General features: G+C 47.1%; 1 protein-coding gene across 2 annotated transcripts in view; it reads right to left on the reverse strand.

Annotated features, from left to right (window-relative positions):
* Positions 1–15,454, reverse strand: part of LOC139050825 (CD109 antigen-like) — a 103,315-nt gene that overhangs the window by 56,657 nt on the left and 31,204 nt on the right. The window contains exons 1-2 of one of the 2 annotated variants that reach the window (XM_070527611.1): positions 11,298–11,436; positions 6,308–6,488 (exon numbers count right to left, since the gene is read on the reverse strand). In XM_070527611.1, coding sequence (XP_070383712.1) covers positions 6,308–6,313 — 6 coding nt within the window. In that variant the 5' untranslated portion in view covers positions 6,314–6,488; positions 11,298–11,436. Of the gene's footprint in view, positions 1–6,307; positions 6,489–11,297; positions 11,437–15,454 lie in introns of those variants that run through there. The other variant, XM_070527603.1, reaches the window with a different exon arrangement.

Here is a 15,454-nt window from a genome sequence, read left to right on the forward strand (position 1 = left end):
GTTGGCGTTCTGAAATACACGAAAAAATTCGAAAAATATTCGTGTTAACGAAAGAGTCTATTCGATTTGGTCTTCGAATCAAATAGAACACTATTCAATTCTTTATTCAAAAGTTTGGAGTATTCGCGCACCTCTAGTCAGTAATATGGCGGTAAATCGCGCGGTTGTCAGCAAATAATCGACTATGAGGGGAAGTACTTGAGACAAGATAATAATGCAAATTATCAGGCCGATCCATAAATTTCGTAGCACTTCATGCTCTCAGATGTGAAAAGGTGGAGCGCATATTTGCGCGAGCCGTCTTCATCGGACATTTTAGAGACGGCTCCATAAGCAGCGGTGCATTTTTCTACACACTTTCTCAGAAACACAAGCTGGAACGAACACTCAGTTCGAAAGTTGCAAGGACCCGCGTTACTCCAGCTACCGGGACGAGCCAGCACATCGCATTGACTCTTCGATTGCTGCCGCGCAGTTGTTGGAACACTGCTTCTCCTTTTGCCTTTGTTCGCACAATACTCTCGTTAATTTTTTCCTCTTCCTGCCGTCTGCGCAGCGACGTCGCGGGCACGCAACGCTGGCCGGCGGAAACGCGCTGGAAAACGGCGCGAATAATGCGGGGCCGACCGAAGTGAAGTCGCGTGCGGACGTGTCGGTGGCACGCAGGGGAGGGCGGACAATGGCCGCCGTCACGCCGGACAGCGCCAGATGTCGCCGGCGCGTGACGGCGTAGGCAGCGCTGCCGGATATGCGAAACGCCACTGGACTCGGGCTTTCGGCAGGGGCTGACGGAGGGAAGGTGAAGCACCGGGACAGTGCGCGGTGCCTTGCCAGCCCGACAAACAAGAGCTGCAGGAGCGCCTCCAGCTGACCACGGGGAGGCAACACATCTACGGGCCTGAGTGCGGAACGCCGTAGCACGATGATTTTCGACACCTCAAACTGGGCGCTGTCCTGCGCACCGTTTCTAAAATAAGATTGTTTTGTGGCACTGTGGGTTTCATCACTGGCTGCCCCATTTCTTTACCGAATATATACGCGCTATGAATTCTTTGCAGAAGCCATATCTGTGGAGTAAAGTTGCTAACAAGTTCTCCGCGCACGGAGGATGCGAAAAGATAACATATTTGAATCTATCCAGTACTTTATAAGCGTACTGCGCAGCTACTGGACGATAGCATGGTTAAACGCGGCGAGGAAAATTTGGCCTTTTTGTTACTTTCGTATCCTCGAAACTTCTCCTACTAGTTTGGACGTTCCGTCGTGCACTGTGAACAGCCGCAGCAGATCTTGTGTTCAAAGGGCAGACAATAATAATAATAATAATAATAATAATAATAATAATAATAATAATAATAATAATAATAATAATAATAATAATAATAACGAGCTCCTATCCACACTGTGAAGGTGGTTGGCCAGCGAAGCTGTGGTATCACCTGATCCAATAGATCAATGTGACGTAGCCTTGAACTGGGTCCTGCCTAGCCTGACCACGACGCCGTTGTGTGTACTGACGTTGCTATTCCTTTAGTCGTTCATCCTAGGTCGGTATTTCGTAGCGATGCCTTTTCCGATTCTATGCTTTTTCAGGCTTTTCGCGCTTGGCCACTGGTCAGAGCGACGGTCTGCCCACATTATCAACGCGATCAGGCGGCCGTGTGCGGTGGATGATAAGAATAGCATAGAATAAGGCATAAGGCATCGCTACAAAATAGCGGCCCTATTCGCGCTGCTCTTCGGGAGTCCTAACTATGTGGGGCCTTTGCATAGCGCTATCACAACACAAACCAGTTGCTGGGCGGGTTCTTCTTTTGCACATGACAGTGTATACAGTGACGTCGCGCCCTGCTTCTTATGTTGCCGCTTCCCGGCAACTGCAGCTTCTGCACCCGTAATATTGCGGCGAAAGTTATGCTCGAAGGCGAGCTTTGCTTTTTTTTATTGTTCTTCCCTCGCACGGCCGGCGCCGCCGCTGCCGCGGATGCGTGGAGGCGACTGCCATCTGCTGGTGCTGCAAGGAACCCAGCGACGCAGGCAGCGCGCGCTTTTCGCTGTGATGGGTTGAGTTTTTGTCTACGGAGACTACTAAATGCCAGGATCCTAGTCATATAAAGTTCCGCTCTAATAATTATAATAAAAAGCGTATATGCGAGTATTGTCCTTTCTTTTTCAGTATACAGTTCTTGTTAGTGAGAAAACGTACACAAAGACAATTTTGAGCGTTCAAATGACGCAGGACGCGTAAAAAAACAGATAAAGCGTCTGACCTCATGCCTTCTGCCTATGAGTAATGATGGTGTAAAAGCATACAATTTACTAAAAGCAACTGAAAGGCCACTCTCTCCACCTACCTTCCTTTCTTTTCGTATTTTCCTCGTGTCTGTAGCGGTTAGAAATGTGTCCACCATAATTTGCAAGTATTCGTTTTCTGTGATTCAGTATTCATTTTTTATTAAACATATCGGCCAGTGATCGATCTCGGCGATAGCGAGGTGCGCGGCTTCGTGCGAGCCCGAAGACGAAGGACAACAATAATTTGAAAACCACATGCACAGTACTGCCCCTGATTTCCTGTGAACGAGGCGAAAATGGCGTGGCTCCTAGTTTGCCACCACGTCATGCTCCTTAAGCACAAAAGGTGTGATGCCAACTGCTTTGTACGGCAGTAACTAATATTGCCCCTTATTTAAGTTCATTTTCTAGAGATATCGTACTCTTTCCCCCTCACTTGGCAATGAAGCAGGTGCACTCTGATTGGGTACTAGCAGACTCAAGGAACTGCATCGGAAAGCACGAAAAATATAAAACAAGTTGTCCCATTTGGTACACGCAGTTGCGTCATACAATGCCACCTCTTCATTGTTTTTAGAATTTGTAGAATAACAACTAAGACATTGCCTTAAATAAGTACAATGAAATACCCTACACGTAGGCATGACAAAAAACAAGCAGAGGCGACAGAAGTATGTGGCGATACCTTCAAAGCGTTGTTCTGCATAGTAATGAATAAAAAATAGCGGTTTGGATAATACGTAGTTATCTGCGTGTGAACTTCTGTGTATTGTTTACGTTACAGAAGAAACGCTAAGGGCGGGAAAAATGTACGCAACGATGGATGATTGGTTGTATGTGAGAGGTCCCAAATAAGATTTCGCCTTACAGAAAGCCAGTTTCGCGAGCGTGAATTGCCTCACTGCTACTCTCGAAAGAGTGCTTCCTTGTTTCCTAACAGGCGACGCGCACTGCGCGCATGCAAAGCAATGTACCGTTGCTGTGCACGTATTACCAATCGCGAGCCTATAGGCCACTACGTGCTGTGGCACTGTGCTCACTCCTTTCTGCCACACACGATCGAACCCGGTTTCCCACTCGTCTATTCTCGTTTCCACGGCGGTGCGCTTTCCTGCTTTGTTGCAGGAGCAGCACTTCTCTGACAAAGACGAGGAAAAGTCTCGCATCACTGGCGGTCTAATGAAAGAACTATCTAATTACCGCGCACCTAGCGCTGCGGGATGAGGCCTGGGTGTTGCTCGGTATGTTGCTCCTTGAGGCTGACGATGGTATTTGCACCCTCGATCGAAGTAGAGGGAGTTGCTTGCATGGCTTCGCTGCTGTGTCACCGCGCGCGGCAAAGCACCTCGAGGGAACCAATTACTGGCAAGGACGGGCGTGAAGCGGTCGAGCGTCGCAATTTGGCGTACGTTCGCGAATGCCCCGTTGTGCGCAGCACTCCTCCGCCTTGACGGATGGGAACACATGCCCGCTGTTACAGTTGCAATTGACAACAACAACAACAACAAGAACAACAACAAAACACTAGACAATCCCATATCCGCGCCTTCGCTACCTCTACAGTGGCTCGGAACATGAGAAAACTGCTACTAGCTACATTGTCCTTGAGGCAAGGAAAGTGGAAGCCGAACGACGAAAAACAAGAAAGAACCGACGTGCGACTCGGGGTGCGCGCGCTCTCGATACTCGGTCGACATCAGTTGCAGGTTCCATTGTGTTACGTGAGACTGATCCTCACTCGCTTGCGACGTACCTGCATAAGGGCGCTGCATCCGACGATGCGCTTTGTTTTTGCATGCATGCGTGCGTCCGCTGCATATGCCATACGGTCGTTCCTGTGTGCGGACGATATTTATGCCTGCCACAAAGAAACCGCGAAGAATAGAGGCGCGTCTTGTGCATCATCTGAGCTGCGTGTGAGTTAAGCCCCGAGTGATGTAGCAGCATTGTGGGTATAGCCTCGTTATTGAGGCTCCACGTTTCGGCCAGTTTCCTAATGAATAGGCAAACTGGATAGCGCAGTTTGACCGAAACTCTAAAAGCCAAAGCGCTCGTTGCTGTCAAAAGTTGTTTGTGGATACTTGGAGTGCTGCGACTGCAGCAGCATTTATATTCGCGTCTTATGTAATAACTTGCGCTCGAGTGCGTGCGCGTAACTTTGTGTTTTAGGTGAATGGTTGAGCTGGAGCACGCGTTGCCGTTGTGTTGCTCACGTGCTTGCGCCTCACGACCGTTTTTATTGTCTGCGTGCAGTGAACTGTGCAACGAAGTTCGTTGGACAGTTCACTGCATCTTGAAACGGTTACGAAGTCTCTGGACGACGGGCTTCAAGGCTCACATCAGGATCTATCACCTAACTCTTTCACGTAATTAGTCCAACTTTTATAATTTACGCGTCTAATCACTGCCTCAAGTCATTTTACCTGCCCTCAGCTGTGGTGAAACTAATCCAGAAGAAACCGCTGAAGTATCTCATCTGTCTTAAAGAAATTTCAAGCGCATTTTTGAAACTCTCGCCAGCAACGTAAAGCAGAAAAGTATTCAATATAAATTACGTTTCTGGTCGGCATTGCAATGGACATAGTGTATTCAGTGGTCGAACCATTGCTCACGCCACCCGCGCACACTCATTTCAGATCAGTTGGCGTAAGTGCGAATGAGTACCAGTGAATATGAATCAATGTGAGCATGGACATGAATGAATGTCGTTTAGGGCCGCGGTAATGAGAATTTTAAAGCGCGTGTACTGCCCCACGAGTGCCCTCACACTCGGTCCGTCAGTGATTTCGACTGGACGTGGCCATCAGCGCGAGTGAGTGCCGCAGAGCGTGAGTACGCGTTAACGCAAGAGAATGTGAGTATATTTCTAAACAAAACATTCGTGAATAAGCAAGAGCGAATTTCGTCTACATTTGTCGTGCTATGGATCGAATAGGAGTCGAATGAGCTCGATGAAAATTACATTGCATTTTGCAGTTCACTATTTACTCCGTAATTTACGCGCGTTCACTGAAAGTGTGTTCGCGGATCCATACGGTAACCGCCATGTCGCTTTAAAGCCCAGAGCACACGTACGCTTGCGGACGCGCGCAAGCTCGCGTCCGCGCGCCCACGCATACGCAGACGGTGCAGCATGGCTCGTCCGCGTTGAAACGTGGCGTGGCCTCGGGGAACAAACAGCTCCTCTCTGTTATCGCGCGCTTGGGCTGCCGCGCGTCGGCGCGCCTGGCTACGCAGCTAGGCGCGGTACATTCAACTCTCGGTGAAGCAGATTTATAACATGCAAGAAAGTGCTTCTTCTTTCCTTTTTTGTGCTGATCTAACAACTATAAAAATATAATAATTACGTTTATGGATGTCAAAGCATTGTGAAACACTGTCAGTAACAAAGTACGAAGCGACGTCTGCCAAAGCGTCCGTGAGTGAGCACTGTCGCGCGTCTTTGTTGATGTAATAACCGCCATTCCTAGCGAGGCGCGGCAGATAGGCGCGCGTCCGCAAGCGTACGTGTGGTCTCTGCTTAAGATCACCGCATGTGGGCGTCGGTCAAGTGCACACTAAAGGCGATACCGTAAAGGCCAAACTACACGTACGCTTGAAGGCGCGCTAAAGCTCACGCCCGCACGCCTTCCGTTTGCCGCGCCTCGCGAGGAATGGCAGTCTGAACCAACAAAACGCGCGCTGGCGCGCCTCCACATGACTTCATATTTTCGCCTTAGTTTGAGGTCGTTTCGTATTTTTGTGACGCAGCCGAAGCGCCGATATTTGTCAGAAGATATCCGCGCTCGCGCCGCACTTCGACGCGTACGATTTGTCCCGCACCATCTGCGCATACGTAGGCGCGCGCCGTCAAGCCTACAGGCCTTAAGACGACACTGTGCGCTCCGCACTCGAGAAGCACATAGGAATGTTGCGCCATAGTGAGCGCATAAAGGCGGAGCTGCCTCATGCCATGATCGAGCACTGGTGGAGCGGTATAGTGATGCCCGCGCGTGCTCATCGGTGGTCTCACCTTCATGAGCAGCACTGCGGTCTCCCCGGAGGCGACGAGTTCCTTGGCCGAGGCCACCTCCTCGGCATCGCGCTGCAGCGAAGCGCGCACCGTGTGTGCCGCGCTCGCCGACAGCAGCGTCACCGTCACCCGGTACACCTGGTTGGGACGAACCACCCGGGGCGCCAGCACCAGGTACCGCCTGCGCAACCACACCACGCGCACAATCACACACGCGCCGACCAGCGTTCTCGAGCAAGAGCGTAAAACAAAATTCCGGTTAAGCGCCGGTGCGCTCACTCTGAGAAACGAATGAAAAAGTGTAGAACATCCACGTGGTGTTCCTCCTATCTCTCTATCCACTCCGCTATCCTCTGTCCCTGTCCTATTACTCCCATACCTTCATCTCCCTCACTGCTGACTGCGATTCAGCAGACTACGCTAAACAGTTACACTGCGGTAAGCAGTAATTTCATTTCCTTCCCTGTCTTCATATGCCAATAAATAACCAATTACTACTACTGCCTGCAGCCACCAAAAAATGAAACGAACTTTCTCAGCTATACATCCCAATGAAAAAAACTACACAATGAAAACAAACATTCATACACATGATTATATCTCAGCGGTTCCCGGCGGCCACCACCCGTCGAGCACCAGAGCCACACTTGCACACTGAATGCTCTCGCCCACACGTGCTTGCCTGAAGTATGAAATGCAGCTTCACATCACTACTCTACTTCATTGATGGAGTCTCGGAGGCTGTAGACTTGGCAGGTTCCCACATTCCAGCTTCTTACGGAATAAGTAAAAAAAAAAGGGGGCGAAATCTTTCCGTGCACTGGTTATCCATCTTTTCACTTTCGTCAAATCATTTATTCCCCGATCCGCAGTTCACCGGTAAACATAAGTAAAATGTTAAGGGCATTAGCTACCACCGACTAGACGAAACACCGAATATGACATCGTACACCTGTTTTGATAGCTAGCTCATCGCGAAAGCAAGGCGGGACACAGAGGTATGTTAGAATGCGTTGATCGTGCTTTTGTCTCGCATCTACGTACAAGTGCGCTAACTACGAAAAAAAAAAACGACCGATAGAAAAGAATGAAACCAATGAAGTGGCAGTAAGCGTGGCATTCATATTGCTCGAGACTAACTTTCTCGAGGGGACCAGCATACAGCTGTATCAGGAAGGAGCCCTCATGCCGCATTCTCGCGGGCAAAACTGCAAGGATTCCCATGACGTTTTAAAGTGGCCACCTGGCCACCATGCGGAATGTCGAATCCATTAAAGGCTACACGATAACCACGTAGTAATGCCGGCCGAAGTATGCTCCACATAGTTACCCACAAAAATAAAAAACAACATTGCAATACAGCACTCAATTTGGAATCACGCGTGAATGAGGCTCACTCGAATTGACTCTCACTAATCTTTCGATTCATTGCGACTCACTCTCACTCAGACACGCGCCAACTTCAACTCACCTCGACTCTCTCACATCCGAGTTCGCGCCCACTATAAGGCTGACTTTGACTCACTCATGCTCAGACACACAACCCTAGGTGTCATTGAGCCTCACTCAGGCTCAATCTCTAGAGCGGCTCTGAATCTGAGTAAGCAGACTCATGAGTAAGTTCGCCCACCATACATACGATAAGCGTGGTTATCGTGCGGCAGGAAATGGACGCGGCGATGCTGGGTTACGCCAAATGGAAAAGTACGTCGGAAGTACGTTCCATTTGGTGGCCGCTTAAGTCCCCGGGTAAAATCAATTATTGCACGACGGCCGTCACGATGCCAGTTGCGCAGGCGCGAAAGGGCCCGCAATTCTTCCTCCTACTAACATCTGGATACTAACTACAGGGTCTGCGGCGTCCAGAAGATTCGGCTGTACGTCTGGTGCCGTTATTCACTCTCTTGTTGAGCGCGCAGATTGTGCAAGGTTCAAGAATATCAAAAGGTTGTGGTATCGCGAATACTTTTACTTTCGCTGGGTCGTGGGTGACGAAAGTTTGCTGAGTACTGGTACCGGTGTCTGTTCGCGGCAGGCGTTACTGTCAGTAACATTACCGAGATACTGCGACACAAATAACCGAACACTCGTCATTTATTCATTTCCGCAGCATAAAGTTCATGATAATATACCGGGTGCTTCAGCGAACACTCAAATTTTTTTAGAGTTGCCTGTGGCCGATAGCACAATTCTAGTTCATGGGCTGGTCTACTCGAAGAGGTGGACAATACAAAAAAAAAGTGAAATCCACATTCGACCAATTAAGTAGAACTCACTAATTAAGTTCTTAACTATTTATCTTATGGCACGTATTGCAATTTACAACTTCCAGCCGGGGAGTTCGCAAGGCGGTTCCACTCGGAACGAATGCTCAGGACGACACAAGTTTCGAGATATTAAATCCCGAACTTTGCAGAGAAATGCATTGGCGTTCCACATACTTTTCTGTTTCCGTGCGTAAAACAATGTTTTGTTAAGAAAGTAAGTGGAACGGCAGCGCATTTTTACCGCAAGTTTGACGGCGCATATCTCGTAAATGGGGTCATCCACACAAATATTTTCAAGTGGATATGCCTTCCAGTTTCACCAGCTAGAATTTGTAAATTGCAGTATGTGCCATGAGTTAATTAGTTAAAACTTAATTAGTGAATTTTTAAATTAGTCACTTATTCATTTCAATTTTTTGTGCATGTCCGCCCAGGCAATCCTAACGAATTTTTGAAAGTGTTCGACGAAACACTCTGTAGGTGCGCGCTCAGCGTTAAATATTTAAGGATAACGATGCGAACCCGAAACAAGAAAGCCGCAGTTTCATCCGAAAGGCGAAGCACCGATAGCGATAGCAAAATTATGGGGCAGCTATCAACCCTTTTCGCGAAGCAGTTTGTTCTAGAAAAGCGCGATGGCGCTTTTGGCGGTGCGCCGTACGTTGCCTCAGCGAAAGCGCGCGAATACAAAGCCATTACCTCTTCTGCCCTGCTTCTGTGCGATCAGCAGTCTTTAATGCAACTGGATTTTCACTAACGCACTATACCCCATTCATGACGCGAAACATGGAGCGGCGGAGTGAAGACGTGTACAGTAGTTGGCTGCAAAAATTATGACTGTCATATTAAGGAATGGAATGAATCTGTGTGCCCAAGTTCACAGACCGCTGCTACGTAGGGACTGCTTGTGTTGCCGGCTCTTCGCGATGCACGGCTTCCCTCGAGGATAAAAAAAAAGAAAGAAATTCACTCATCCACCAGCATTGTAGCCCTAACCTCCAAGAAAAGGACTTCAACCCCTGAAAGTCTAGCTGCTCGAGTGAGTGCCGCTCGCTGTATACCGTGACAAAGGGAGTAGCGCCGCTTCTTGGCATATAGTAAGTTTCTCGCACGTTATCTACACACATCCACACCAACTCACACGCAAATTTACGCCCACTTTATCGTAGCGCATGAAGAATAGTTTAACGGGCGCACACTTGAAAAAAATGCGCCGAAGCATGGCTGACGGCGACTACACTGACAGCACACTAATGTTCGAAGCTGAACGTTTCGTAACGGTGCACACAGTAAGCGAATGACTAGCGATAATGCGTATTTGTTACAAGCTATTGCAACGTACGCAACATCTACGTTACAAGCCTTGCGCCCAGCAAGGACAAGTCTGTCGCAAGTGAGTACACTCATGAGCGATCAAGCAGAAAATAGACAATCAGAAAGTGATCGGCCAAGAAACTTTACTGAGTCAGAACCATGACAAGCCGCTGCCTAAAAGTACTTGCTAAATAAATAAGGAAGCGCTGAACACACTGATACTGATTCACTTCATAAGCGGAAAGTTAGGATAGTTTGGAATACATTTTTAGCCCCGCTTTTATAACAAGCACGGTGTACACTGCCCGCGCCATTTGGACAAAGCGCTTACATGTCCTTAGAAGTTGTAGCCGAAGCTTCGCGTGTCGTCCACCTAGTCACCGTCTACGACATCTACCGAAGCAAAGGTTTGCAGAGCGGTACCGACGTCATATATATCATCCATTGTAAATACAGAGGCAATGGAGGCAGCTGAGGCAAGCAATGGACGCGTCACCACATGATCAAACATGGCAGCGCCCACGGGATCGCCGTGAAAAGGATCAATACGAAGTAAAGATAGTATATTTATCGGCCGTATAAACTTGCACACATAGGCATACTAACTAAACTAACAAGCATGATGTCACGCGCACACAAGCAAACATCAACACATCTCACTCGATCACCGCAGAAACTGGCTGTCAAAATGCTGGCGCGAGGAAACGCGGCAGCAGCAGTGAGCGATGTGGCATTCGTGCTGTCTATCGAACACACAGCACGCCCAAACCTATGAGCCACCAACGCACCTAGACTGTGCCCCCAACGCAGATCGCTCTGAAGATCAGCCGCCACATGCCCCCCTCCCCCGGTGCCTAGCAACGCTGGGTGCCTCGCGCGCGACGGAAGACGGCGCGTTTCCTCCCCGCTTTCGTCTCTTTCGCGCGGGCGAGATTGAGCAGCGATCGTCGACTCCCCTCGCACGCTTTCGCTCGCACATACAGCGTATGCGGCCCACGGCGACGGTTATCGCCCTTGGACTTTATAGGGAACCTCACGGTGACGGCGACAGCAGAAATGCGCTTGGAGCGTCCATGTGATTGCAGTCGCAATAAAACAAATAATTGTTCAGGATTGTCAGACAGCCCGTCAAACGATTCTCGCAACATTTCAGCTGGGCCGTGTCTCCTGTCACACGGAGCAGACACGAGAGTTTCCACAATAGGCGTTATCTTGCGAAAATTGTTGCTGTTCAATTGCTATAGCCTGAAGAACTGTGGATATCTTCTCTGATGATGCAACACGTCCCGCCCATCGTTTGAGCCCACAAGCTGGCTAAATAAAGCCACCTGGATTGTTCACCGTCGCAGAACCTCGTTTGACAAGTTGCTCTACATATGCCTTATCAAGAGCAAGATTTACGAGCTCACCGGTTGTTGCTTCCGCAATGACATGGACAGGAGAATTGTCCTGTACTTGGTTAGTAACTCTTGAATATCACTCGTCCGTTACACTTATGCACGTAAAATATCACCCATTTTTTGGCTGCACTCGTTGGCTGCGCCAAATTATGTACTAAGCCCCGCACACAGTAAACAGAGGAAACATCCGATGATGATGACGCCCCGATTAATGGCACAAACCCACTGTGGGAGATGTGCCACGAACCCGGTAATAATGTGATTGAAAAATGAAATAAATTAGTTGATAAATAAACAAGTAATAAAAGGAAAATACATGACTAATTGAAGGTGAGAAATAAACCAATAATAAATGAAATAAAGTAGTGTATAGTAAGGCAGCCAGCCTTGCCTAGATACAAATAGTAACACGAACTTATTAATAAAATACATAAAGTAAAGGACAGACGTAAAACTGAGCACGTTAAATTTTGAATAATAATATCAATAATATTATTACTGTGAATTTGTGTTTTTACTTTTTGAATTTTCTAAATTTATAATTTATTGAAAAAGAAAAAAATCAATAATGGGAAATGCGGACTATTAATAAGGCAATCTTTTTGTGCCGCAGAGGAAATTATAAATGGCTCGGCAAACGTTCATGTGGCTGTATCCTAATACCGTTGCTCCAAGTGAGAGTATAACAGTACTGCATAAAGGCAGCCCTAGATTTAGAAGCGGAATTTCTAAACATCGTTTTCGATTAGTAGAAAACCGACACGATAACAGAAAAGTGATCAATAGATTCCGGCTCATTGTAGAGGTAGCATAAAGGGGATACCGCCAGGCCACGCATGTCCAAGTAAAAATTAAGTGGTGGAATGCGGCAACGCAGCCTTCTAAATGATACTTCGAATTGCCTGTTAGGAAACCATTGTCGGTTGCAAGAATAATTTAGATGCATAAAGTCTTTAAATTTTGTTAATGAGAGGCTTTTTTTCTCTTCGGTCAAAGAAAACTGCCTATATCTGGGTGCAGTGATAGGCGCAATTGCCGGCAGCGCAGACCTCACCGGACATGTTAAGGAAGCTCGTATTAAGGAATTGGCTATTTCATTAAGATGAATGTCACGGTGGCCTGGTACCCATAATAAATGAACTAAATTAGGGCGGAGCTAATGTATAAAACGTGTTCAAAGCTGTCGAATTTGTAGACGCGTTATAAGCGCACTGCATACAGAACAGGAATCTTTTTGCAAAGCAAGAACTATTTCCAGAAGTTCTGCCTGATAAATTAGGCGTGTGATCTGACAGGCGAAGTGAAAAAGACCGGTCGATGGATGGTGAATAGACTCCCATGCCTGCCTTCTCTTCCCACGAAGGAGCATGAGTCGTTATTACATTTATTGGGAAATCGGTCAAATAGTCTTGCAAAAGGGCATTCAAATATGTTGGGGGCAGCAATTTTTGCGTTATTGGGGAAAATGTCTGCAAATTCAATTTTGAGCGACAACGTGCACCTGTCAAACGGAATGATTTCCCTAAGGCGAACATCTAATGGCGCTAATTGGCGATAATTAATTGAAGCACATGAACCAGGTTTGCTACAAAAAATATATTGCACACTGCGGCTCTTTCGAAAACTGACTATTATCTCCCACTCCATTCCTGAGTTGCATGCTGAAGTTTTGTATCCAATCAGACTAGTGTGATCTACTCCGTCGCGAAATTGGTCATGGGGAACGCCAAGGCAACGCACAGCGCCAGTATCCCAGCGCGGATACCGGCAATATGCGATGGTGTCAGTACTCAGTGGCCAATCCAGACTCCTCGAGACGTATTATATTTAACAGAAGCGCCAGTGGTTCAAGAATAGTACTGCGTTACAGACATTACTTCTTCGACACCTTTCTTACCTGAGCAAATAAACGCAACACCATCCGCTTAAGTGAGCACATTAAATGATGCACTGCCATAATTAAAGACCGTTACAGTATTCTGAGGAATGACAGTAAAAAAATGCCTTGCCCCCCTTGATGTTACCCACGAGCTCCCACAGAATGACATGCTCCCGTTTTTGGATCTGCGCTTAGCTTGTTCCGATATTCACACGTGTTGGTACTATGAACCTCGTGCCAACAAACCACTTCTTCCGTTTAATTCTACTCATTCTAAGTTGGTCAAGAGAGGCATTGCTAACCTTTGCCTAAATAATGCTTTGCAAAAATCGTGCCACCATACCGTTGTCTAGCTTTGCCTCTCAGTGCGAACGGCTTTCGCAGGCTGGTTATCCCGTGTCCTTACAAGTGTCAGTAGCTGAACGGATTCTAAGAGAGTTTAGAAAAGGCAACCAGCACGAAGATAATCCTACAACTACTCGGGGTAGGACAAGCATTGTCCCGTATATCCACACCGTCTCACATAATCTTAAGAAAATCGCCAAGCGAGCGAATATTCGTGTGGTGTTTTCAGCCCCTAACAAGCTTATGAGGATTTGCAAGCTCACTAATCCGAATAAGGAGGCTCCTCCTAGCTGTGATAAGAATCATAAAAAGAAGTTCGTTAATTGCACACATTGTGTTGTTTATTGTTTTCCACTCAAGTGCGGAAACGTTACGTCGGTCAAACTGGCCAATGTCTGAATGATAGGCTGCGCGAACATTGTTACAACGCTAAGAATTGTTTTACAGCTGGAGGGTTTCTTGCGCAGCACTGCAATACGTGTGGTTGCGAATCTGTTTTAGAAGAATGCGTCCTTCTAGGTCGTAGTCATAATCAGCTTACAAGAAAAATCATTGAAGCCAAAGCTATCATAGGTCTTGGCCATGCATGTGCAAGCTCACGTTCATTATCGTTATCAAGCAATGAATTGGCGTATCTCGGACTGCCGCCGCAGGCTGTGTGAATATGTTTTTTCACGTGGTTACTTTTGCTTTTGTTGCTTGGTGTTGTGTTGTTGTCTCTTCATGTCACATGGTTCGCCGAGTGTATAAGTAGCCTTCCGAGTCACGAAATAAACCATCACTGGCAAATGACAGTTTTCCCAAGGTGACATGCCTAGTTGGTTCGTATGAGAGCTATAACTTTTTTTCATAACATAACATAGATAACATTTCATAACAAGAAGATACATAGACGGACAAATTTTGATAAATATCTGTGCAACGGTTCAAAATTTTCAGGCCCACATCCTCCCTTGAGCAGGATCTTCCCGATGAATGAGTAGTTCAAGAAAGGAAACCATGGCTCACTGCATCAAGTGCTTTAGCCAACTTTATTTGGATGAAGGCGACCAGGTGAAATATGTCTAGCACACTAAAGAATAGAATATGCGGTGTGTATGTGTCTCTGTACTACGACCGGGAATGCCACAAGACTGATGTTCTCCGACGAGACCACGAAGTCTTCATGATTACCTTAATAGCGCAAAGAAGACGACGGCAGAAGCGCTTGTCCTGTCGTTTTTTCTAGTGACGTCGTCTTCCTTGCGTTATTAAGGCAATCGCATACGCACAAACTCGTCCAGACTTTATTTCTTGTAAGTCTGTAGTCTGTTAGCTAGAATGTTCTCAAAGATGTTAGTCTACATCACAACAATATCCGCCGATACCCGCCTACCTGCCGGTTGGAATCAACAAAGTCGGTTTAATTCAAAATTAAATTTTGGGGTTTGACGTGCCAAAACCACGATCTCATTATGAACTCCGGATTAATTCTGACCCCCTGGGGTTCTTTTAGCGTAGACCTAAACCTAAGCACATGAGCGTTTTTGCTCTTCGCCCCCATCGAAATCCGGCTGCGACGGCCAGGATTGAATCCACGACCAGCAGGGCAACGTTATAGCCACTTATAACCGCAGCGGATGACAGTCTGTTTCGATGACAAGACTACTGTTTGGATGAAGGCTTGTCATATGAGATATGTTTTATAGTATGTAGATATAAGGCCTGAGTTGTGTATGAATGCAAATACTTTTTGCTGTATCTATTATGTACCCTGTGATCCTACTTGTGTGTGGCTTTGCAGAAGACGGGAAAATTCTTGTTGTAAGGCTGGACAAATTCGTATTAAATGGCAAGAATCTGCTTCCTTCGCTGGAAGAAGTACGTAATGACGCTGGTCTTGTATTCGATGCAAACCATATTTCGTGAGGGTGCACAAAGCTACTAGCTCGCCACAAAACGA

Source organism: Dermacentor albipictus, chromosome 1, assembly GCF_038994185.2.
Source record: "Dermacentor albipictus isolate Rhodes 1998 colony chromosome 1, USDA_Dalb.pri_finalv2, whole genome shotgun sequence".
NCBI lineage: Eukaryota > Metazoa > Arthropoda > Arachnida > Ixodida > Ixodidae > Dermacentor > Dermacentor albipictus.